Below are 26,348 nucleotides of genomic sequence, written 5' to 3'. Positions count from 1 at the left end.
AAGTTAGGAACTAAATCAAATGCCAAAATTCTGTTTTAACAGAGAAGAAGAAAATATGATATTAGTTATTTATAGCCTAGATATAAACTGACCAGCCTTGATTAATTAATTTTTGTCAACGCATGGCTGTAGAAGGTGTAGGAGGACTGCCATTCCGATGAGAAGGATTTTTAATTAAAGAAATAAAATTTAGGCTTTCTTCAGGGGAGAAGAAGGTGATGGTTTTCCCCTTATAGAAAACTAGTAGCTTTGTCGGAAAGCCCCACCTGTAGGTTATGTTTAAATTTCTTAAGGAGGAAGTAGTTTCTCTGAAAGTTTTGCGGGTTGATAAAGTCTCTTTTGATAAATCTGCAAATATTTTTAATTGTTTGTATGGGTCGGGGAATATTTTCTCTCCTTTGATGTAATTCTGAATCCTTTCCTTGGTGTTAATGAAGTGGATTCTAAAAATTGTTTCTCTGGGGGAATCAGAGGGGATAAATGTTGGGCGGGGTAGATGGAGAATTCTATCAATTGTAAGTTCAGGGGTAGTAAGGGAAGGTATAATTTTTTTTAATAAAAGTTTTGACATAGTCTGATAAGTTTTACAGGAGAATGTTCTCAGGGATACCTCAAATTTTTCAATTATTTCTCTGACTACGATCCTTCAGGTCTGCAATTTTGTTTCTTAGTCTGCAGATCTCCATATTAGTATCATTTTTAGCTTTTATGAGGTTGTCAGTTTTGTTTTCTACAGATGTAATTTGACTTTCATGTAACACAATTTTTTATTAAGAAGATTGATAGTTGAATAGCAGAGGTCTTCTTGCTTTTTGAAATTCAGTTTCATGTTTCCATTTATTTTATTTGCTAGATCCAGCATGTCATTTTCTACATTACTGTTGCCTGGTTTATGGAGGTCTAGCAAAATGGGTGTAGATTGTGTGGAGAAACCAAGGGAGGAGGTAAGGGTTGGGTCTGTCTTTTGGCGGTTCTTGGACAGATTTGGAGTAGGAAAAGGGTAGTCATTTTCATCCTCAGAGGTATCATGGGATGAAGAATATTTTTGACTCCAAGTACCCGGCTCTTTTCTTTTAGTAGAAACTGAAAGACCCATGTCCTCTGGTGAACCCTTGTTGGTGGCAAAATTGGGAGAATTACCAAAGGAGGAATTTGATATATCTCATTTTTTAACAGAAGTACGGAAAGGAGGTGAAGAATTTGGTTCATTAGTGTCGGTTATTATGTCTTCTCTTTTTAAAGGAGATCTTGACTTGAGTGGGCCGATAGTATTAGGGGGGTCTTCAAGAGGGTTACAGAGAGAGTGGTTTTGGGAGAACTTCCCTCTTTGGGGTTTAGGTGGATTTCCTAAAGAGGAAACGGTGGATTTGGGTTTAGCGTTACTTTTACTCATTTTAAGAGAGATTAAAAATGAGGTTATTATCGTTTATTTAGGTAGAATGCAAAGTTAGTGGAAAAGATATTAGTCAAAATATATTTCTAGAAAGAGTAGCGATTTAAGATAGAATAATTATTAATAAAGTATTCTATTACATAAAACCTTGAATACAAGAAAATAAACCAATTTTTATATTTTGACTGTCGCAATTCCTATGATGGAATTAATCTAAATGATGTAACAACCAGATGAGAGATAGTAGACGAAGTTTAAAAGTTTTGCAGAACACCAGGGAAAATCAAATTGAGTCTATAAACCCAACAACCAGTATTTAAGTCTCATGTCGGTGAAAGCCTGGTTAAATAGGATGAAAGGGACCAGTAAGGATCAGCCTATATGAAAATTTTGCACTCATTTGAATCCAAAGATCAAACAGTTGTGTCAAGCTGATAACGCAGATCGGCATCCGGAAACTAAGCAACGCTGTCTTCACTGTGGCAAGGATCTTCGGGTGTCAGCTGGTGCCAGTAGATCCCCTAAAGGACATATTCCTAGGAACAAACACTGCCAGGTAGATGTAAATCTGTAAAGTTGCTCCCTCGTTGCGGACCACTAGCTCGTCGTGATCTAGTATGAAATAATGGGCTGTAAATATAGTGTGATGAAAGCTTGCTGAAGATTAAAAAGGCGGCACTGGCAAAGCATCACATAAGCTTAGGGGTCTCCTAGCAACAAGACAGCTGATGTTCAGAGAAGCTGTATCTATTGCTTGCGCTGTTGGAAATAGTAGGGGAAAAAAACTACTATTAAAGCGGGCAACTAATGAAACAGTGGTATCTACACTGAAATAGGAAACCTCCAGTGCCATCTGCCACTTGTACAATCCCTACCCCGCCGGGATTAAATATTAATAACTTTGTTTGTGTAACACCAAAACATTCTAGATTGGAGTTAAAATGGATCTATCAAGTCTATGAATATACAAATTGACTAGTATGTCCACTAAAGTTTACTACAATGTCGAGATGACTGCCACAAAGTTCAGATGTCTCACTACACCTCCGTCAGGAGAGCCACACCAAAATAAAGTGATCAATTGAAGGGTGGCAATCTATAGGAGCGCGAGCGCAAGCACACCCAGCAATGCGGTCCCAGTGTGGGCAGTGATAGAGGGAGGGGGAGGAGGATAGTGAGCGAGACCCAGCACTTAAAACCGACATCTTCTCCCACCATTAAAACAGTCACAGGCACCACGGACTCCAGCGCCGGCTTAAGCAGCTGATCCTCTTCCTTGGAGATGGCGTCCTTAGCAACAGACGCGAGTGCACTTGACAATGCATTCTTGAAGTGGGCAGCAGCTGAGAGGGGCGATGAAAGCAAGGGACAATGGAGATACAAATAATATACCTCCCATTGAGAAAATTGTGGAACTTGTCAACCACAACGATGATAAAGCAGCGATCTCCTTTCAAGCGCTGTATATCTGCAGTGTGTCAGTACCTCAGACAGCGGGAGCGTGAGCGCGCTTAAAAAGCCGGTTCAGTTCACAGCTTTATAGAAGACAGGGGAAATCATATATATAGGAGGGAAAAAAGAGGTAGGAAAATCTTATCTGTAGCCCTCTGGAAACCACTGGTGCTTGTAGTTCTCCGGGACTTCTTATTTTGGTAATCACAGTTTATTAGGATGTAGGATGTTCCTCCAGTCCTTACATGGTGAAAATCTTTGGTTATAAATCACCTAGAAACTCAAATAATGTCTCAAAATGGGCCTGAATTGGTCCATAAGATGGCCAAGAAGGTTTTGAGGTCAGTAATCCTCCAATGGCTGCTGTCACAGTTGCTTTATAGGATCCCACTGTGGAGCTCCTGGATCCTGTGACTCACATAAATGGCGTCCAAGCCACGCCCCCTGTTGCCTCTCCTTTTCTACTGCAAAGAGAGGTTTTCAGGTGACATCAATTTGCATAACTTCAGGCACATTGTCTGTTTTTTGTTGGTTGTCCAATACAGAGTAGGAGTAGGCAGGGTTATTTCCAAATACTCACAGTCTTTCCTTTCTTTGTTCTGTAAGTCTCTGATCAATTTGGATGCACAATTAAATACAGTCCTCTAAATTATCAAGCCTTTCGACCCTGGCATGGCAAGCTCATCGCTAACAAACTCTGATAATCCTTGTCAAAATTGACTCCTCTTGCAGCTAAATTTCAAATGGTGTCGACTACCCATCGATGGAATTCTGATGTATATTCAGCAACAGAGTGCTGTCCTTGACATACATTATGTAATTTGATTTCAGCTCTGGCACAACAATTCGGGTCATCAAAAACTTGATCCATAGCTGTGATAAAGCAATCTAAGTCATTGAGGAGATCACAGTTGTTTTTCAGATAAGGTGAGGCTCATGCAAGAACCTCATCAGTCAGGAGATTAATGATGAAGAGTCAGTTTTTACTTTCACTGGGAAATAGAGTGGGTTGCATTTGGAAGTAGATACAGCCTTCGTTAAGGAACCATTGGTAAAGGTGTTGATCCCCATTGAAGTTTGCAGTCAGCGGCATGCATACGTTTAACTATGAGCCAGAGTTGCACAAATCCAGAAGTTGCCTTTATAACTTGTTTATTTCTTTTTCTAGATCCAGTACCAATGTTTTCAACTTAGAAATGTTATCTTGGTACGTGGCACCACATTCTAGAATTAAGCTACATGTTGTCTCAAGGTTGTTACATGGACTACATTTTGTGCAAGATTATTCTATTACGTTCCGGTCTGGATTGGAGATTTTTCTATTGCAACCACTAGGGGGAGCGTAGGGAGGAAGCCAGAGGTCAGTAGAGAGGAGTGGCAGTATAGTTTTGGAGGATTAGCATATCGCATAGTAAGTAGGGAAGCCAGAGATCGGTGAACAGGAGACAGCTGTATGGTATGGAGCAGAAGGTGAGAGAGCTAGACTAAAGGCTGGGAGCTCAATAATCTCCCAGGGAAGGAGATGCCAGGCCAGGATTGTATAGAGTGTTCAATCGGTGAATCACAGGATGAAGCCAATCAGGAACATCTCAGGGTGGAGCCACACAGAAACAACACAAGTACAGTCATCTGGACTCGCAAAGAGCTGTTGAGAGACATGAATAGCTCAAGTGGAAGAGCTTCTGCCTGGTGAACGGGAGTCGCTGGGAGTGAATCCTGATGATCTAACTGCTTTACTTTTTTTTTAACTACTTCTTGTTTGATGACACTTTGTTTTTAGGTCTCCAAGTTTCAGGGTGGGGATCAGAGGCTGCATCAGTGACCACAGCTTCTTTCCCCCTGATGACAACTCATGTGAGTATCCCAGCATGCCCTAGGGACTTTCAAATGAAACATCATCAAAAAGGAAGTAGGTAAAAAATAAAATAAAGCTGTTAGCATAGTGAGGGAATGATAGGGACTTTTTATTTAAAGTATACAGAAGAGTTTAGATTATGACATTAAATAGATATAATCTTAGAATTAAAATAAATGTTAGTTTTCGACCACCCCCTTTAATAGGTTGAAAAAAATAAATGAATCCATCAAGTTTTATTTTTTTTTTCCTTTTACTCAAAAACTGGAGAATTTTCAAGTTGACAAAAACAATTTATTTCCTACACCGTTAAATCATTATTGCAATCTTTAAAATCAAATTTCCCATTCAGACATTACTATGTACAGTGTTCATATTACTTTTTGACTGTTATTTCAAAAGCTAGTTTGTTTAAATGGTAAAAGTAAGCAATATCGAAAAAAGAAAATCTCTGTTTTCAAGATATTTTATTTAGAGCAACATAATAATTTACTATAAAAAGGTTGTTTATAACCTACGTTAGCACATACAACAAAGGAAATAGGCGCAAAAAAGAAAATCTGTCTGATCAGTCTTTCTTACAAGTACATTTCGTTTTTGGTGTACAAAACAGCCATGATCAAACAGATGTCACAAAATATTCTTTTCCCCTTTGGTCATACTCACAGAAACACAGATAGAGGATGCATTCTAAAGCTGACTTACCACTGAGCTTTGGTTATTCAATTTTCCTAAGAAAATAGTTTTCTCAAACGGAGTCAGAAATAAAAATTGTTGTTAGATTAATATGATTCTTAGTATTATTGGTGATTAATACGGTAGTTTTTACCAACTTATTAATGTAAGGACATTACTATGCAATTCTACATTCTCTATGGATCAACTTTCTGTAAATGTAATGTCTAGTAGATATTAGCTCAACTGATGGCACTCATAACTCTTTATAAAAAATGTAAAATAAATATGTTCCATAAAGGGAACCTGTCACGTCCTAGTAGCTATGTACACTGCCCCCATAGTATTGTTAGTGATTCAATATGCATCACTAACAAGCTTTTTTTATGAAAATCGGTGGTAGTATAATGTTGTTATATCTTTTTATATACTTTATCTTACCTGCTCGTATTCAGTCATAGGGGAGTGATTCTCACATTTAGTCATGGGGGCTGCGTTCAGTCAGTGCTGGCGCCGCCCATGACATTTGAATACTGCTCCCAGCAAGCGCAATGTTTGAGGGGCGCATGCGCATTTGCATATATCTTGCGGTCACCGCATGTGCAGTGACACTGCAGCGGTGACCGCACGACTCATTGACAGCGCACGCACCGGGAGCCAAAAGTGACAGCACGTGCGCACTGAAACTGGTAATCACACAGCCTCAGGGCACACGCGTCGGACCAGTGGCCCTACGTGTGCAAATACGCATGCCTCCCACAAACCTAGCACTTGCCGGAAGCAGTACTCAAATGTCAGGGGCGGCGCCAGCACTAACTGAATGCGGTGGCCACCCATGACTGAATGTGGGAATCACTCCCCTATGACTGAATACGAGCAGGTAAGACAAAGTATATAAAATTATATAACATCATTATACTACCACCGATTTTCATAAAAACAGCTTGTTTTTGATGCACATTGCATCACTAACAAGCAAATGGAGGCAGTTTACATAGCTACTAGGACGTGACAGTTTCCCTTTAAAGATGTTGTCTTTCAAATATGACACCCGACCATATGCTCTGCTAGGATATATTGTGTTGACTTTATTAAGAGGAATAATCTGCCAGGAAAGAATATATATATTTTTTTTTACTGAGGATGACTTAATAAAAGTGGTTTAATAAATGATCACTTAATAGAAATTTCATTTCTCACCATACATAGTTTTTTCATGTTGCCATAGCAGATCACTACGGCTATATTTAACACCTTCACCAAGTTGCGATTTTCACTTTTTGTGCTTTCATTTTTTATTCCCTTCTTCCCAGAGCCATAACTTTTTTACTTTTCCATCAATATAGCCATATGAGGGCTTGTTTTTTGCAGGACAAGTTGTACTTTTAAATGACACATAGTGTACTGGAAAATTGGAAAAAATAACAAGTTCGGTAAAATTGCATATAAGGTGAAATTCCACAATTATTTTCTTAATATTTTTCATTTACTATGTACAATAAATGCTAAAACTGACCAGCCAATAGGATTCTCCAGGTCATTTGGTATGAAGATACCAAACATGTACACTGTGTTCCAAATTATTATGGAAATAATATTTTCGCAGATTTTCCCAAATCACCTATATGAATTGCAGTCATTGTAATTTTCCAGTCAAATAACTATTAGAGTACAATTGAAAGATTTTTGTACAAACTGCCTATGATAACAGTATATTTTTAAAAAATGAAAAACTCAAACTGCACTCAAAATGCATGTTCCAAATTATTATGCACAGCAGAGTTTTCAACCTTTTCATTTTAATAAAGAACAAAAAAATGGTCATTTTTGAAATTATAAGCATTAGCAGGTTATTACAAACTGAAATCAAACAGTTTTCAACTGAAAACTTTATTCTAGGTGATGTTACATTTGCACATAGGACCGCTTGTTCGAAAGGAGCTTCTGAACTCTCTCGTCCATTGAATTTGTCAGGTTTTGGATGGTTTCTGCTTCAATTGTTTTGCATGAGGACAGAATACCCTCCCAGAGCTGTTGCTTAGATGTGAACTTCCTCCCGCCATCATAGACACTTCTTTTGATGATGTTCCAGAGGTTCTCAATGGGGTTGAGGTCAGGGGAGCATGGGTGCCACACCATAAGTTTGTCCCCTTTTATGCCCATAGCAGCCAGAGATGCAGATGTGTTATGTGCAGCATGAGACGGGGTATTATCATGCATGAAAATGATCTCGATGGTCCAGATGGATGGAGTGGAGGATGGCTGGTTGATGGACACCCCATGCAAACATGGCTACAGCGCTAACAAGGAGGAGGTGGAGTAATGTTTTGGGCTGGAATCATGGGGAGAGAGATTGTCGGCCCTTTTAGGATCCCTGAAGGGGTAAAGATGAACTCCATAATGTATGTTGAGTTTCTCAAACAGCACTTCCTTCCATGGCTCAAGAAGAAGAACCGTGCATTCCGCAGCATGACCCCTGGATGTCATGACAAATCATCTATGCCCCGCAATCACACAACAGAGGCGCCGATGGGCATGTCTTGTGACACACTTCCACCTGGCACGATGTAAATGCCGCTGTCAGAGGTTGATAGTGGCATTTAACTTGTTAACAGCTGCGGGTTGTTCTCGGATCCACCCAAGGATCAGCTGTCATGTGCAGGGAAAGATGCAGGCTCAGCGCCGGAGCCTGCATCAAAGTTGCTTTGGAGGTCACTTTGGTAATAGTGATCACAAAATAATAAGTTTTCATGTATCCTTTAATAAGATGTGTAGTAGAGGGGTTACAAGGACACTAAACTTCAGGAAGGCAAATTTCCAATGGTTGAGAAATGATCTTAGTGCAATAAACTGGGACTATATCCTGAGACATAAAACTACACAAAGCAAATGGGAGACATTTATTAGCATCCTGATAAGAACCTGTGCACAATATATACCCTATGGAATAAACATGCTAGAAATAGGAGGAAACCACTATGGCTAAATAGAGCTGTAAGGGGCGCAATAAGTGACATTTAAAAGGATTTAGAGAACTAAAGCAAGTAGGTAGTGATGAGGCGCATTAAATAAAATTAAATAAATTCTGTAAAAAACAAATCAAGGCAGCAAATAATGAGACAGAGAGACTAAAAATAATCCCAAAATATTCTTTAACTACATAAATAGTAAGAAACTAAAAATGATAGTGTTGTTCCCCTTAAAAATAGTCTGGGTGAAATGGTAGATGAGGATGAGGAAAAAGCCAATATGCTAAATGATTTTTTTTCAGCATGACAATCGCATGACAGAAAACATGATTAGTGATAACAAAAATTCTCCATTAAAAGTCACTTGCTTAACCCAGCAGGAAGTACGGCGGCGTCTAAAAATCATTAAAGTTGACAAATTCCTGGGCCCGGATGGGATACCCCCGTGAGTACTGCAGGAATTAAGTAAAGTCATAGATAGACCATTATTTTAAATCTTTAAAGATTCCATAATAGCAGGGTCTGTACCACAGGACTGGCGTATATCAAATGTGGTGCCAATATTCAAATAGGGGACAAAAACCGATCTTGGAAATTATAGGCCAGTAAGTTTAACCTCTACTGTGGGTAAAATCCTGGAGGGTTTCCTAAGAGATGCTATACTAGAGTATCTGAAGAATAACCTCATGACCCAAAATCAACATGGGTTTACGAGGGACCATTACTGTCAAACTAATCTGATCATTTTTTATGAAGAAGTAAGTTCCGGACTGGACCAAGGAAATGCAGTGGATGTTGTGTATATGGACTTTTCAAAAGCTTTTGATACAGTTCCACATGAAAGGTTGATACATAAAATGAGAACAATGGGGATAGGGGAAAATATATGTAAGTGGGTTAATAACTGGCTCAGTGATAGGAAACAAAGGGTGGTTATTAATGGAACACACTCAGACTGGGTTACAGTTAACAGTGGGGTACCACAGGGGTCAGTATTGGGCCCGCTTCTTTTTAACATATTTATTAATGACCTTGAAGGGGGCATACAGAGTAATATTTCAATTTTTGCAGATGACACTAAACTCTGCAGGGTGATCAATACAGAGGAGGACAATTTTATATTAAAGGAGGATCTATGTAAACTAGAAGCTTGGGCTGATAAATGGCAAATGAGCTTTAATGGGGATAAATGTAAGGTAACGAACTTGGGCAGAGGAAATAAAATGTATAATTACTGTATATGCTTAATTGTAAAACACTGGGCAAAACTGTCACTGAAAAAGACCTGGGTGCATTAGTGTACGACAAGCTCATGTTTGGTGGCCAGTGTCAGGCAGCTGCTGCAAAGGCAAATAAAATAATGGGATGCATTAAAAGAGGCATAGATGCTCATGAGGAGAATATAATTTTACCTCTATACAAGTCACTAGTGCGACCACACTTAGAATACTATGTACAGTTCTGGTCTCCGGTGTATAAGAAAGACATAGCTGAACTAGAGCAGGTGCAGAGAAGAGCGATCAAGGTTATTAGAGGACTGGGGGGTTTGCAATACCAAGACAGGTTATTACACTTGGGGTTATTTTGTTTGGAAAAGCGAAGGCTGAGGGGTGATCTTATTACTATGTGCAAATATATGAGGGGAGAGTACAAAGACCTTTCTACTGATCTTTTTACTCTGAGGCCAGAGACAGGGACAAGGAAGTTCTTCTACGTCTGGAGGAAAGAAGGTTTAATCATAATCACAGACGCGGATTCTTTACTGTAAGAGCAGTGAGACTATGGAACTCTCTGCCACATGATGTTGTAATGAGTGATTCACTCACTAGTAAAATTTAAGAAGGGCATGGATGCCTTTCTGGAAAAGTATAACATTACAGGTTATATATACTAGATTCATTGATAGGGCATTGATCCCAGGAACTAGTGTGATTGCCATATAGAGTCAGGAATGAATTTTTTTCCACAATGTGGAGCTTAGTGTTTGCCACATGTTTTTTTTTGCCTTCCTCTGGATCAACATGTTAGGCTATGGGTTGAACTATATGGACTTAGTCTTCCATCAAACTTAAAAACTATGTTACTGTGTAAATGCAGGGAGATGACCTTGGACATATCTATATGTCCAAGGTCATTAAGAGGTTAAACAAGAGTCAAATCTTTGAAATCAGTTAAAAGTTAAACGATAAAGCTTTGTCATGTGATTTTAGTTTTTGTTTGGCTGATATTGAATGTATGACAGTTTGTATGATAACAGTAGTTTTCAATGCTCTAAAAGTGGGAAGAAGAATCTACTGCTGCAATAGTGGGCAAATTACATGTATTATATTAATTTGTTCTTTAAATAAGTTTCTAACACATACATATGCTAATGTGATTGCTGACGTTACAGACAGGGCTTTTCCCTAGAAAACAATAGCAGTGGAAAGCTCATGCGCTCTACCTGCAGTTTATATGATCACTGAGTCCAGAAGAGGGAGTGCTGACAGAATTTCCTAAACTGTATATACATACTTGTGCAGAACTGTGTATTCAGCAATCAAAAAGGTACACATGATAATATACCAGGTCTGTATTCTCTGTGCGGAGCCTGTATTTATCTGACAACTGGTTCCCTACTGCAACAGCTGCACAGTGTTATGCAAGCAGCTAACTCTGTTGTCTTTATAGAAGTGTGGATAAAAAATATATGGGTGGAATGGAACTGATTAACAATGCCTTCATCTGTACAATGGCATGTAAAAGTTTGTGCACCCCTGGTCAAAATTACTGTTATTGTGAACAGTTAAGCAACTTGAAGATGAAATTATCTCTAAAAAGTCTGAAGTTAAAGATGACTCATTTCCTTTGTGTTTTAGGCAAAAAATATACAGTATGTATTGTCATTTTTTACATTATAAAAATTACAAAAAGGAAACAAAAGGAAAATGGACCAATGCAATCGTTTGGGCACCCTTAGAGATTTGTGTGCTCAGATAACTTTGACCAAGGTTTCAGACCTTAATTAGCCTGTTAGGGTTATGGCTTGTTCACTATCATTGTTAGGAAAGGCCAGGTGATGTAAATTTCCCAGATTTATAAAAACCCAGCCTCTTCCAACCATGTGTCAAAAAAAGCAGATGCCTAACACTCTGAAAATGAAAATGGTGGAGACCCACAAAGCAGGAGAAGGATATAAAAAGAGCATTTTCAAATTGTCCTTTCCTCAGTTCGAATTGTAACTAAGAAATGGCAGTTACCAGTAACAGTGGAGGTGAGGATTACGTCTGGAAGATCAATCAAAATTTTGGTGAGAGCTGCTTGTAGGATTGCTAGAGAGGCAAATCAGAACTGCTGCTTGACTGCAAAAGACCTTCAGAAAGATTTAGCAGACTATGGAGTTGTGGTACATTGCTCTACTGTTCTAAGACAATTGCTCAAAAATGGCCTTCATGGAAGGGTCATCAGAATAAAACCTCTCCTGTGTCCTCACCATAAAATTCAGCATCAGAATTATGCAAAAGCACATCTAAACAAGCCTGATGCATTTTGTAAACAAGTCCTGTAGACCGATGAGGTTAAAATAGAATTCTTTGGCCACAATGATCAAAGGTATGTGTGGAGAAAAAAGGGTACAGAATTTGAGGGAAAGAACATCTTGCCAACCATTAACATGGGGGTGGATCAATTATGCTTTGGGGTTGTAATCCAGCCAATGGCAGGGGAAACATTTCATGGGTAGAGGGAAGAATAGATTCATTGAAATTTCAACAAATTCTTAATGCAAACATAACACCATCTGTAAAAAAGCTTAAGTTGAAAAGAAAATGGCTTCTACAAAATAGATAATGATCCTAAACACTGGTTAAAATCAACAATAGACTACCTCCAGAAGGCGCAAGCAGAAGTCCCCTGATCTGACTTCATTGAAAATCTGCAGCTAGTCCTCAAAATAGCAGTGCATGCAAAACGACCCAGGAAACTCACAGAACTGGAAAAATCCCTCAAACAAGAATGGAAAGACTCTTGCCTGGCTACAAAAAGTGTTTACAATCTTTGATACTGTTATGCTACTTTTGTAGCACTGCTGGAATCCAGTGGCTGGATGAGCACGAGCAAGAAATGGCAGGCAGTAGTAGAGGTTCTTGTAAGTAGCAGTAGCAACAATCCATAGAGAATTGGGAACAGTCTGGGTAGGAAAGTTCTCAGAACAAGTAGCTGGAGACTGAACTAGACTAATCTGCTAGACACAATACTCAAGCAATGAGTGAGAGATCCATGTGGCTTTAAGTAGGCCAAACAGGAAACAAGATGGATTCCACAGGTTCAGAATCTGCTATCTTAGTAAAGGGCAATTGCAGGATACAACGGCAGACTGCAGTAGTAAGAGGTGAAATTGCAGCATAATATCAAGGTGAACAATAGCAGCCACTAGTGGTCAAACTGTAGAAGAACAACAGGAATCCTGACAGCTACTTTCAAAAGGGGGTGCTACTAGGTACTAACCATTAGAACCACAAATCTCAAAAACATAGTCAGTGAAAAAAACACCTGCAGCATGTTGCAGATGGATGTCACTGAAACAACCACTTCAAAACGCATAAGATTATACAGGGAAAATGAAGTCATAGAGGTTGATGCCAAAATATAACAACTTTATTGGTGCAAAACATACACATAACATCTATAAATACAAAATATGTGTGTAAAAGAGTAGCGATAAAGAATGGCAGCACGGGCACAAGGAGGTAAAAAACCAAGATGGCAATTGTTGACATAAATAAAAATTGGTATGAAGCAAAGATAAGGGGAGGAGGGGGAAAAGGGAAGCTAGGGGAATAAATATCAGACAGTACTGTGGAGCTCAGTGCCCCATCTCCTAGTAGTATAACACCACAATTTAGGCCACAGTGTCACTCGCAGTAGCCTTAAGCATAATGGTTTTTGTATAACTGCAAGCAAAATCCCGATATATCCCCAATAAATATTGCAATGTCCATAAGGTTATACCTCAAAGGTGAAGATGCGCCCAACCAGGTGGTAAGGAAGGCTAGTGCCTCTTCCCTCCTGACGCGCGTTTCGCGGGGAACAAGTCCAGCTTTCTCAAGGGAAGTGAACAATAGCAGCCACTAGTGGTCAAACTGTAGAAGAACAACAGGAATCCTGACAGCTCCTTTCAAAAGGGGGTGATACTAGGTACTAACCATGCAGGATGCCCAAGCTTTTGCCCATTTTCTTTCTTTGTAATTTTTAAAATGTAAAAGATGAAACTATATTTTTTGTTTTTTTTGCCTAAAATGCAAAGGAAATGTGTCATATTTAACTTTAGGCCTTTTAGAGATCATTTAATCTTTAAGTTGCTTAACTGTTCACAATAACAGTAATTTTGACAAGGGGTGCTCAAAATTTTACCTGCCAAAGTATGTCTTTTCCAAGAAGATCATGTATCCTGGATAACCTGCAAATACCACAATCAATTTTATACAATGTATAAGCAATTCAAACTGTACAAGCAATGTATGAGCAATTCACTGTTAAAGGGGTTGTCCGATCCAAACTAATAAGTCTGCAGTCACTCTGTGTGACTGCAGACTTATGAATCCTCCCAGGGGATTTGCCGGTTAATGCCCACTAGATGACTGTGCCACCAGAAGGGGTGAGGTCTCGCTCAATGCAGGTGTATGGAGCAAGGCCACGCTCACCATACGGGCCCTGTTCGGGAGAATGTATAACACATACACCACCTCCGGTCCCCGCTCAGAAACCGGCAGATCCCCACAGCACACAGTGCATGCACTTGGGGGATTCACAAGTCTATAGTCACATAAAGTGACTACTGAATTATAGATTTGGACCAGACAACCCCTTTAATGATGATAATAAAATATCCAAGAATCTTTAGTAACAAATAGGACAGGCTAGTAAATATGTTCTATCTTTTGTGTTTTATAGCTTCATTCTGACTTGGAGAAAGGTATTGGATCAGTGAAATATACCCTTTTAGGCGATGGAGCTGGAACAATTTTCACAATTGATGATACTACAGGTGATATTCATGCTATTAGAAGTCTGGATAGAGAAGAAAAACCATTCTATACATTACGTGCTCAAGCTGTGGATATAGTTACAGGAAAACCAGTGGAGCCAGAATCTGAATTCATTATCAAAGTTCAGGACATTAATGATAATGAGCCAAAGTTTTTGGATGGACCTTATGTTGCCAGTGTTCCTGAAATGTCTCCAGTCGGTGAGTAAAAAATTGGTGTTTGTTCGGCATTAAGTTTTATTACAATAATTATTATTACAATAAAATTATATTTCAGAAGTATTGGACAATAATGGTCAATTTTGCACATATTTTTCTAAATGTATATAAATGGATTCTATGCTATTTAAAAAAATATTATTATTACATAAAGAAGAAACCTAAGCTTCCAAGTTTTTTTTTAAGGGCTCATACCCATATGTATGAAAAAAAATCTTCCGATATCTGGCTTGAAAAATCGTATGAGTGTCATGCGATTTTAATGAGAGGACAATGCGATTTTTCACACATAGCATCTGTATGACATCCGTATGACATCTGTATGCAATGCGTTTTTTTTCTCTACAACTATTATTCTACAATCATTTACTGGACCATTTACAGTGTTCTATGCTACTGAATGATAATGTATCCGTAAAAATCGGATGGCATATAGATGGTCCGTATGCCGTCTGTTTTTTTTTTACTTGCATTGGCGAGGTTCGTCTGATATAAGCGGCGAATTGCAGCATGCTGCGATTTTTTTCTCAGTCCGATTTCAGCTGTGAAAAAAAAATCACAGATGAGCTATAACTCATAGATTAACATTGGTCAGACTGAGATCCAATTTTTTATCGGATTGCACTAGTCCATTTTTCTCGCAATTCAGTATGAGCCCTATTGCTGACATAGCCGCTGAGGACAGACATTGCAGTGGTCAAGTGTGCCTAAACTTAAGCAGAGACCATCAATGAGTAGAGTTTATAAAAAAAAATTAGAATCTGCCTCATAGGATTTTTCTATCCTCTGTGTCAACATTTTAGGACATAAGGTTATCTGGATGGACTTGGGTTGTCTTTTAACTTTTGCTACAACCGGATCATTCCGCTCCCATAGAGGAGTAGCCCACTCCAGAGCCCTGTGGGAGAGTATTGAGATGACATAACCCACTTTGGCTCTTTCGGAGGGGAACCGTGCCTCCATCATCTCCAAGTAAATGGAGCATAAATTAATAAAACCCCTGCAAAATTTACTGTCCCCGGAAGATTTTTCCAGGAGAGCAAAATGTGGTAATGGCGCACTTGCAGTGGTTGCAGTATTCACCGCAGCCGAGTTAATAATATTGGCTGCTAAATAAGCCGCCTGGGTAGCTACTGCAGTGATATCAGCGACCGGGACAGCTTGTTCCAGAGACTTAAGTCTGGCCTCAATTCGCTGTATATAGTGCTGCAGTTGTTGGTTGTCGGCCATGTTCGGCAACACTCTGGCGCTCTGATACTGTTAGGAGGGCGGTTGCAGACAACTTTATTATAATGGAATGCAACCGACCCGGGATCCGCGATGCAGCCTGGTGGAATGCTGCCGAACACTTTCCAGGTGAAAAGGAAAGCAACCAACTTAAGTGATAAACTCTTCCGTGTTACTGCACACAGGAACGGGTATAGCGGTTTGCTCTATCTCCGTTAACTGCATGGGAGATGCTCGACCGGGGAAGTAGCTGTAGCCCTGTTAACTACACATTGACTACACTGGCGGCGCTAGGATGCCTGTGTGACTACGCCAACGGGTACACGTGCCTCCAGCCGCCGTGCTACCGGACTGAAGGGTATTACTCCACGTGGCTGACAGGCGGCTGCTCGGGGTGTTAGGCGACCCCTTTGGCAGAGCCAGGCTGCAAGATTGAGCTACCTGCCTATTTCCACTAGCCTGCCTATTTCCACTACACCTGCCTATGGAAACAACGTGGAACACAGTCATCCACACATCAGCATCACTGCTCAATGATCAGAGCACACCGCCATTTTTGTGGGCGGGTCTTTTAAAGACTAAGCCCTGCCCACCTTCGCACTATTGGTGGCGTCACCCACGACCAATCAGGCGGTGCCATGTCACCGGGTCAGGTGATTGCCAAACCTCCAATCACGGTCCGCCTGGTCACAGACCTGCTCAGTGCGGAGAATCCTGGACTTAGGCTCCAACAGCCCTGTCTCCCTCCGCAACCTATGCTTAACATTGCTAGGCACAAATACCTGAGAGACAATCTGTACATCTCATGGACCAGCTAGGCGTTGGGGCTGACAACAAAGCTGAGCAGCATCAGCCCTGGCTGGACCAGGATGGGATACCACAGAAGGTTCTGGACCCATTTCAAATCCAGCAACAGCCCGACGCCTAACAGTAAGTCTATGGGAAACTTGAGCATTTTTCCAGCGGCCCCTCCTGGTGGTCTGTAGAGGGCCTAAAAATTGTCCAAATCGATAGAAACTGTGCTCAAGTGACATAAAAACAGCATGGGGAAGACCCCTGGAAGCATCTCTGACGCCCAGGTCACTACTGTCAACAATGTGGTCAGAGGTATTGTGCCATATTGCACTGCTGTACTGTCAGTGACTTTAAAGATAACACTCCATTATTGGTTATATTCCTATTGCATGGATTTTAGTGGTTTATCAGGGAATTGAATATTTAAACATTTAATTATGAAGGTTGTTAACGTGTTACTTCTAAAAAGCAATTAAATAACATATGCAGATTTAATAAATGTTCTGCCAGACTGTGTAAATTAATATATAAAATATGCAATTTGGTGCAAGTCAAACTAATTTTGATGCTCAGAGCTGCATTGCCATAGGCTTCAGAGAGATGAATGTGATTGCCCACAGCTGCGGGTTCTATCTAAGGTCTCATTTTATCTTATTCATAAAGTGTAGGCCAAATGACAGTTTCGAAGAAATGAATAATGCATCTATTGATTTTGTTGCATGTTCTACCAGGTTACATAAACTGATACAGCACTCTTGTGATTTTGACAGGAGAAAAAACATAACATTATCTTGATTGCATACGAAGAAACTTCAGGAGTGAAGTTGTCCTTAAAATACAGCAAGGTCACCATAAAACAGCCAAAATATCAGAAAAAGCTGTGTGTAGATAGAAAATACAACAAATTCACTACCTTTGGTAAAGTAGTAAAACATACAAAACCCTATATATATTTGGTATCACTGTAATAACATCAACCATTACAAAAAGATGGAAGGGGTTCAAAGACGTTCTCAAGTATTCACCCCTTAAATGGAGAACTGGTTGAGTATGCATGGTACTGCTTCACTTGAAGTAATTGAGGCTGAAGGAACAGCTAAACTTTGTACTCGGATGACAATTTTCTATTGAATAGATTAGAACTGTACATACTCAACCACTGCTCTAGTTAATCTCCCATTTGTTGGTATTAAATAATCTCTGATGCTAGTTATCCTAGGAATTTTTTATCTTTTTTTCCTGTTGGAATCTTTATAAGAAGTTGTATCATCAGAATACTTTATTTGCTTTGTCTTTCTCTTTCACCTGAAAAATAAAAGAAGATTTTAAATATACTTTTTTTCTAAATTAAAAGATCTTTATTTTACATACAGAATAATGATGAACTGGCACTTATTTTGTTAAAATTTTATCTATTATTATCTGTTTTTGTCAATGCATAGACTACTGTATTCAGAAATAATTGCTATTGAAGATGACTATCTAACCCCTTAATGATCGCCAATACTCAATAAAATGGCTGCCGTTAAGGGGCCATATTTCTTTCATCTCTATTTTAAAACATCGATCGGGAATAAGAAAATAATGTCGCCCATGGCCGAAATTTCCGAGTGTGAAAGCTGTACATGATGGATGGTCGTCCTACATGTTACCTGCATCCATGTTTTTTTATAATGCTTGAATAAAGATGTTTTTACGGGACAGAGAGTGACACCTTCATCCTTTGTGAGATTACATGATGGATACCACAGATGCCAAACGGAGTCCAAAGTGTCTCCAGCTGCCTCATTATGGTAAGTGGTTTCGTCGGGGGTCTGAATAGTATTTTTGTGGGATTTACACGGAAACCCTGACGTAATTGCTCAGCATAGAACACAAGAATGTGATTCCAGCCTCATACTGGAAGTGATCAAACATTTTTATATACCCCAAAATGTAACCAATAAATCCCTTAACTTATACTAAATAAAACCAGCTCCCACTCTGATCCGTCATCTGTCACTGGAAATATAGGGGGTTCCCATGTTACTGATAGAACAAAGACTATGGAAAAGTTACACATCTCCAGCACCCCTCAAATAAAATCCAGTGAAATCTGTACTCCCAAATCCAAATGTCCCCCTCTTTCTTACCCCACAATGCCTAAACCAGAATAAGCGGCCACATGTTTGGCATTACTGTAGCATGGACAGCCCAAGTAACAATTTATGGGGTGCGTGTCTCCAGAAGCACAAACAGGGCACAATGTATAGGGGCACAACAATATAGGGGGGCACTGCACTGTATGGGGGCACAATTTTTGGGAAATAAACTGGCATATTTGCAATTCTCCAGAATAAAGCAAGGTGTGGATGTTATAAAATAGTCTCTGCAGCTATACAGCTCTGGCAAAAATTAAGAGACAACTGTAAAATTTTCAGTTTCTCTGATTTTTTTCTTTATAGGTATATTTTGAAGTAAAATGTACATTGCTGTTTTAGTCTATAAACTACTGACAACATGTCTCCGAAATTCAAAGGTAAAAATTTTTTATTTATTTGCAGCAAATGATAAAAAATACTAAAAAAGAAACAGTGCTTTTAGACCTCAAATTACTCATTTTTTAACTCAGGAACAGTTCAGAAATCAATATTTGGTGGACTAACCATGATTTTTAATCACAGCTTTCATGTGTCTTGGCATGCTTTCCACCAGTCTTTCAATGCTTTCCAATAGAAAACTGTTCAGTGGTCTCTTAATTTTTGCAGGAGCTGTTTATGAATTCATTGAGAGGTGCAACTTCTACAATGTGATCACTTTTGGGGGTTTTCTGCTGTTCTGTCATATTGGGGGCTCTACAATTATCGCCCACAAACTATTCTATAAAAATCTGTGTTCTAAAAGCCAAATAGCGCTCTTACCTTCTTATCCCTGACATGTGGCCTAACAGTAGCTTTTGATGACATCACCATGATTGTGATAAATTGCACAATAAATTGTGCGGTCCAGTTTCACCTATTAACCCTTGTGTAACTGACAAATTTGCAGCAAATATAGAAATTACATTTTTGCCACTAAAATGTTACAGTTCTACATCCCATTGTTATAAAATTCTGTGAGGCACCCGTGGGTTCAAAAAACTCACTACACCCTTATATGAATTCCTTAAGCAGTGGATTTTCCAATATGGGGTCACCTGGGGGAATTTCTGCTGATCTGGCACCTCAGGGGCTCAGCTAATGGAGCCCACAATCTATTCAAACGGAATCTGCATTCTAAAAGCCAAGTAGCTCTCTTTCCAATCCAAAGCCCGCCGTGTGCTCAAACGGTAGTGTACAACCGCATATGGGGTACTGCCATGTTTACTAAAAATTGCATAACAAATTATGGTGTCCATTTTCTACTATTACCCATTGGGTAAATTTTAAATTTGGTGCTAAAACAGTATTTTAGTGGAAAAAAGATAATTTTTTGGTACTTATGGGTTCAACAAGCTCACCACCCACCTAGATGAATTCCTTGTTGAGTCTAGTTTCCAAAATGGGGTCACTTGTGGGGGATTCTGCTGTTTTGTTACCTCAGGGGCTCTGCAAATGAGACATGGTGTCTGCAATCTATTCCAGCCAAATTTACATTCCAAATACCAAATGTCACTTCTTCCCTTCTGAACCCTGCTGTGTTTCCAAACAAAACATTTTGACTACATGTGGGCTATTGCCACATTCAGAAGAAGGTGGCTAACAAACTATGTGGTATGCTTTTTCATGTTACCTCTTGAAAAGGTAAAAATTGCTACATTTTCATGAAAAAAATGAAAATTTTCAATATGATGACCTATACCCCAGCTTTCAACTAAATCTCCAACTTCAATGCCCAGATGAGACCATATTGTACTTTTTATCTTTTTATAGAGTAAGCAAACAGAACTTTTCAACTACATTTGGGAATCATAATGCTCAGAAGAAAATGGGTAACAAATTTTGTAGTCCACTTTTCATGTTATCTCTTGCAAAAGTGAAAAATTTGGGCCTAAAGTAACCTTTTCGTGAAAAAAGTTAAAAATTTTCAAAATGACGATCTACTTTTATCAACTTCTGCGTAAAACATGTAAGTTTAAAATGCTCACTATACCCCTGGATAAAATTCTTAAGGGTTGTAGTTTCTAAAATTGGGTCACTTATGGGGGTTTTCTGCTGTTTGGGTGCCTTAGGGGCTGTGCAAATGCGATATGGAGCCCACAATCTATTTCAGTCTAATTTGCGATCCAAAATTCAAATGGTGCTCATTCCCTTCCGAGCCCTGCCATTTGTCTAAACTGAGATTTCTGATCACATGAAGGGTATCAGCACGCTCAAAAGATGCTAGGTAACAAATTGTGGGATCTATTTTCTTGTGCTATTCCTTGTAAATTTAAAAATTTGTGGCTAAATTAACATTTTAGAGTAAAAATTACAATTTATTTATTTTTTAGTTGACTTTGCTCTAATTTGTGTGTAGCACCTGAAGGGTTAAAACATTTCCAGTTTTGAAGTAGTTGAAGGTTGTGGTTTTTAAAATGGTATCACATTTAGGGAATTTCCAATAACTCACACATAGTCCATTTAAATCTGAATAGGAAAGAAACAGGTTTTGTAAATTTCTAGTAAAAATGAGAAATTGCTAGAAAACTTTTAACCCTTTTAACATCCTAACAAAATAAAATGACATTCAAAAAATGATGGAGATGTAAAATATAGATATGGGAAATGTTATTCATTAATTATTTTGTGCAGCATAATGGTTCAATGACATAAAGATTGAAAGTTTTAAAATTGCGAATTTTTCAAAAATTTAAGTGAAGTTCAATGTGTCACGAAAAAAACAACCTCAGAATCCCTAGGATACATTGAAGTGTTCCAGAGTTACTACCACATAAACTGACTCTAGTCAGATTTTACAAATTCAGCCTGGTCATTAAGGTTGAAATTGGCTCGGTCACTAAGGAGTTAATGCAAACTAACATACACATACATTATCAGTTGGGGATAATCCTCTGAAAATACTGGAGATGAATATTATGGTTATCAAATGGGAACAGCAGCTGCCCTACTATGATAACCAGTAGAGTGAAGACTGCACTTCTGCATTAGTGGTTAGGATAAGCTAAAATAAAGATCTCGGCCATTTAATTCCTCAAACACTGACATCAGTATTGATTTTGATGTGCACAAAGGGTAGATGTTCCCTATGTCTTGTATCAAGTTTAACATGTCTTTAAAATGCCTACGTTAAATGCCTCAGAAGCAGGTCTGGAGACCTGTTTCTTGTGGTCGAGTATTTCACAATTAAGATGATTCACAGATGGCTGAGGTTCATCAGATTTGAAGATGATTCTCTTACATCTTTGTTAACATTCAACAAACTATTTATTTTAAAGAGGTATTTTATTATTACACAGTGATAATCAAACCTAGCAAAGACGTTACATTTAAAAAGGGTTTTGGACTTTTTATTTTTTTTGGGCATGTAAAATACTATCAAAATATGTAGTCTATTTACTCTCACCTGAATTATATGTATGCACCCCCCCACTGTCACTATTTTTATTATAGGAAATTGGGTCATGTGATCTTCAGTCTGACACCATGTCCAGTCCAGCCAATGTCTTATTGAATGAATGGCTAAATGTGTACAAATACCGCCAGACTTTGCCACTGAGGGACCATGACCCGACACTAGTTTTAGTTGGATTTGCATCTATTCAGATACAAATCTGGTTGAAGACTATTGCCGAGCAGAAAGCCACTGGCCAGCAGCAGCAGGTAACCTAATAGACAATGCAATGACATCAATGCATTGCTCCGCCTGCCATCTGCAATAGAGGAGGAAAAAGGTGTCTCTCATCTTGAAATAGTTAGGTCAGAAGAATATTTATTTTTAATTGCCACGTAAAGAGTGCCAAAATGGGAACATTATACTGTATGAGAGCCACAGATAGAGACATTATAGAGTTTGGGGCACAATAGGGGACATTATAATATATGGGGGCCAGAGAGGGGGACCCTACATTCTATGGCAATCACAGAGAGGTAAATTATATTGTATGAAAGCCACAGAGCAAGACATTATACTGTATATGAGTCCCAGAAGGGGACATTATATTGTGGAGGGACCACAGAAAGGGAGTTTATACTGTATGGGAGACTCAAAATGGAACATTATACTATATTGGGGACATAGAGGGGAATATTATTCTGTATAGGGGCCAGAATAGGGACATTATACTGTATGGGACCACGAGGGGGGCTTTATTACTGTATGAGTCCACAATGGGGAACATTAATAATGCTCCTCATTGTGGTCCCATACATTAATAATGTGACATTATTTATGATTCTACAATTTTTACCGTTTCAACTATATCAATACATTAAAGGTGAATTCTATTACTATGTGGGTGCAAAGGGAAAGGGGCATTACTGTTGTATTTGAGCATAAAGATGAACAAGTGATAACATATTGATCAATGGGGGTATGACTAATGGGACTCACAATGATCAGCAGAATGTGGAACTTTTATCCCCACTAGAATGGAGTGGCATTTTCAATCACTACTCCATTCAGTCCCTATGGGAATTGCTGAGCAATGTGCTTGGATTTCTCTCCCCTAGAGAATAAATGGAGTGACAGATATCTGATGACCTGCTATTCCATTTTGAATTGGGGATAAAAGGTCCTATTAGAGGATAAAAGTTTCACGTTCTTCTGCTCGATGCGTTCTCAGGAATCGGACCACTGCCAATAAATTATCATCTATTCAGTGCATAGGGTTTAACTTGTTTACACCTAAGTATGCCTTTAATGCAAACCACAATAATTGCATAACACAGTGATTGTGTGGGCAAAGTAAATGTGAAGGAGCTACCTTTATTTTACTGATAATGCTTCTCTCTATGGGAGGTAATGCCTAATAGGTACATTTGTAAGCCATAGGCATCCAAGTTCAACACTGACTACCTTTATACACAGTTGCTTTCTTCTCTTATTAACTAGTTTCCCATATGTTATCCTTTTATTATTACATATTGTGAAATTAAATAGTGCCACATGCTGCAGTGTTCAATACAGTTGGATCCGCAGTATACTGATATACTAATAATGGCAAAACATGAAGTTATCAGTCAAATGTTTTACAAAAAGACACTTTTTTGGCATGCATTTGGCCCACGTAAATACCTGTAGTATTTACTATTTTCTTCTCTGCACAATTTAGAGTAAATGAAAAAAAACCATAGACTGCTAAAATTGCTTGCTCTATATTTTAAGTGTTTACTAGAAATTAATAATACATCACTCAATAAAGTTAGAAAAATTAGAATTTCATTTTTCCAGCTCATTGAATATCTGTGAACATAGTTTTCTTGGAAGGTGCTTTCAATCTGCTCAGCAATTTCCTTGACATCCAAATCTTTTTATATTTCTTGGCAAAAGCAAAATGCAAGCATATTAGAGCAAAATATTTATTCTTGGATGGCATCAAAAAGAACTACAGAAAACCTTACAATAGCACGGCATGCACCTGGATGATAAGCTACTTACAGTATTTTATATTGTTCTGTATATGTTTTTCTGAATAATATTATGTACTTTTCAAGAAATTATTAACTTTGGGAAAAATATGATATTTTTGATACTTCACAATTTTTTTTTATAAAAATCTGAAATGTGGAACATGCCAGCAGCAATTGTAAGTAATGTCTCCAGTCATGCCACCTCCTGTAGCGCTACTGGGTTGTATGAATACATCAGAATGGGTATAAGAAATTGCATATAGTGCAAAATTGCAGTATTACTTAATTTACCTAACCAATACATGGCAAAACAAATTGAGCATGGTGTAATAGCTTGACACTATTATCTGGGTATATGGGAACAATAAGTCACCATAGGTGTACCATTCATTAATTACAACACTTCCATGATTTTTAAATTTTAATAAATATTTCCACTTATTTTACCTATTTAATTGTGATGGTATGCACAACTTAAAATGAAAGGTTAAAACGAGTAAAAAAACAAAAAAAAATGTAACATGTTTTGAATCTGTAAGATTTTCTTTAAAAGGAAACTGTCACATGAAAATACTTTATTAACCTGCAGATATGGGGTTAATGTACAGATTAATTGCATTCTGATACCATGTGGTGTCTGCACTGAGAGCCCCGCTGCCAGGAGGAAATTAACTTTACCCCCCCTGCAGTGTTCAGCATTCAGTCAAAGGGGTGGCACCCACAAAGGTTCAGTCATCACTCTGTGTATAGAGAGTGGTGATTGTAACCATGCCCCCAGCACTGACTGACAGCAGCTCATCATTAGGGTCGGCTGTCAGTCAGTGCCCGGGGCGTCGTTACAGCCACCACTCACTATACACAGCGGTGACTGAAACCATGCTGGTGCCGTCCCCATGACTTAAACATGAATGCTATCGGAGGGAATAAAGTTCATTCCCTCCCGGCAGCGGGGCTCTAAGTGCAGATGCTGGTTTGGTTAAGAATGCTAATAACTTGCAGATTAACCCCATATCTGCAGGTTAATAGCATTTTTTTTTAAGTGCCAGATTCCTTGAAAATTAAAATAATGCTATGCCTTCCTTCCAGTCTTGAGAAAACACAAAATTTGCAGAAAATACACAACTTGTTGTAAAGCTAACGCTTTCAGGAACAGGCCATTTTTGGACTTGGGAATAGCACACTATTTTTGTTGTTGTCATCTCATCATTCTTAAAATCATAACTTTTTCAGTATTTGCATCAAATTAGCAAAGTTGGGCCATGTGTTTTGCAAGACAAGTTGAAGTTTTTACATGTACCATTTTCAGATAAATTTATGTTAGTGTTTTTACTTTCCATTTTTACAGCACAATGACCTTTATCTGATCCCATACTGCCTTCACGATGATGACAACTACAGACATCATGGCTACAAAGGGGTCCCCCCATGTATAGTGCCACAATCAATATTAATAATGCCACTGAGAGGGTTAAATACCAGGACTGCAGTTTATCATTGTTGGTGAAACATTGTTTCATGAAAAATGTATACTTTTCCTTTTAATTTATATTTGTACGTAATAACTAGTGATGGTCGAGCACTAAAATGCTCGGGTGCTTGATGCTCGGGTAGAGCAAATTGGAATACTTGGGTGCTCGACCCAAGCAACGAGCCCAATGTAAGTCTATGGGAAACTCGAGCATTTTTCAGGCGGCTCCCCCCCAGCGGTCTGCCTAAAAATTGTCCAAATCGATGGGAACAGTGCTCAAATGACATGGGAACAGCATGGGGAAGACCCCTTGAATCATTTCTGACTCCCAGGTCACTGTTGTTAACAATGTTATGAGAGTATTATGCCACTTTTACGGACTCACAATAAAACATACCAAAACAAAACCAAAATGGATTTTCCTGGGAAATTTGTTAAAGAACATCCTTTCCAGGGTAATGACTTGTATATAAGGCAAAATAAATAACCAAAATGATAAATACTCCTCCACACCTTGGGCTATGTTCACAAGTAGCATTTTTGATGCCTTTTTGCACTTTTGCATTGCTTTCAACCAAGACAAATACATTCACTGGGAAATGTCATTTTAACATGTTACAAACTTATCAGGCCATGTAGAGTGTGACATATCATCCGACAAATACATACAGTGCTGAAAAGACATGGAAACAGCATGGAGAAGACCTCTGGAAGCATCTCTGACTCCCAGGGCACTGCCTA

The 26,348-nt window shown here is 38.7% G+C and overlaps 1 protein-coding gene across 1 annotated transcript in view; it reads left to right on the top strand.

Moving 5' to 3' along the window:
* CDH12 (cadherin 12) overlaps positions 1–26,348 on the top strand; it is a 1,546,793-nt gene that overhangs the window by 1,236,717 nt on the left and 283,728 nt on the right. Inside the window, exon 6 of the mRNA XM_073678634.1 lies at positions 14,276–14,570. Coding sequence (XP_073534735.1) covers positions 14,276–14,570 — 295 coding nt within the window. The remainder of the gene's footprint in view (positions 1–14,275; positions 14,571–26,348) is intronic.

The sequence above is a fragment of the Phyllobates terribilis genome, unplaced genomic scaffold (assembly GCF_046119375.1).
Source record: "Phyllobates terribilis strain yellow unplaced genomic scaffold, ASM4611937v1 Scaffold_4__5_contigs__length_816908805, whole genome shotgun sequence".
In the NCBI taxonomy this organism is placed as follows: domain Eukaryota; kingdom Metazoa; phylum Chordata; class Amphibia; order Anura; family Dendrobatidae; genus Phyllobates; species Phyllobates terribilis.
This window is presented reverse-complemented; position numbering and strand designations above follow the sequence as displayed.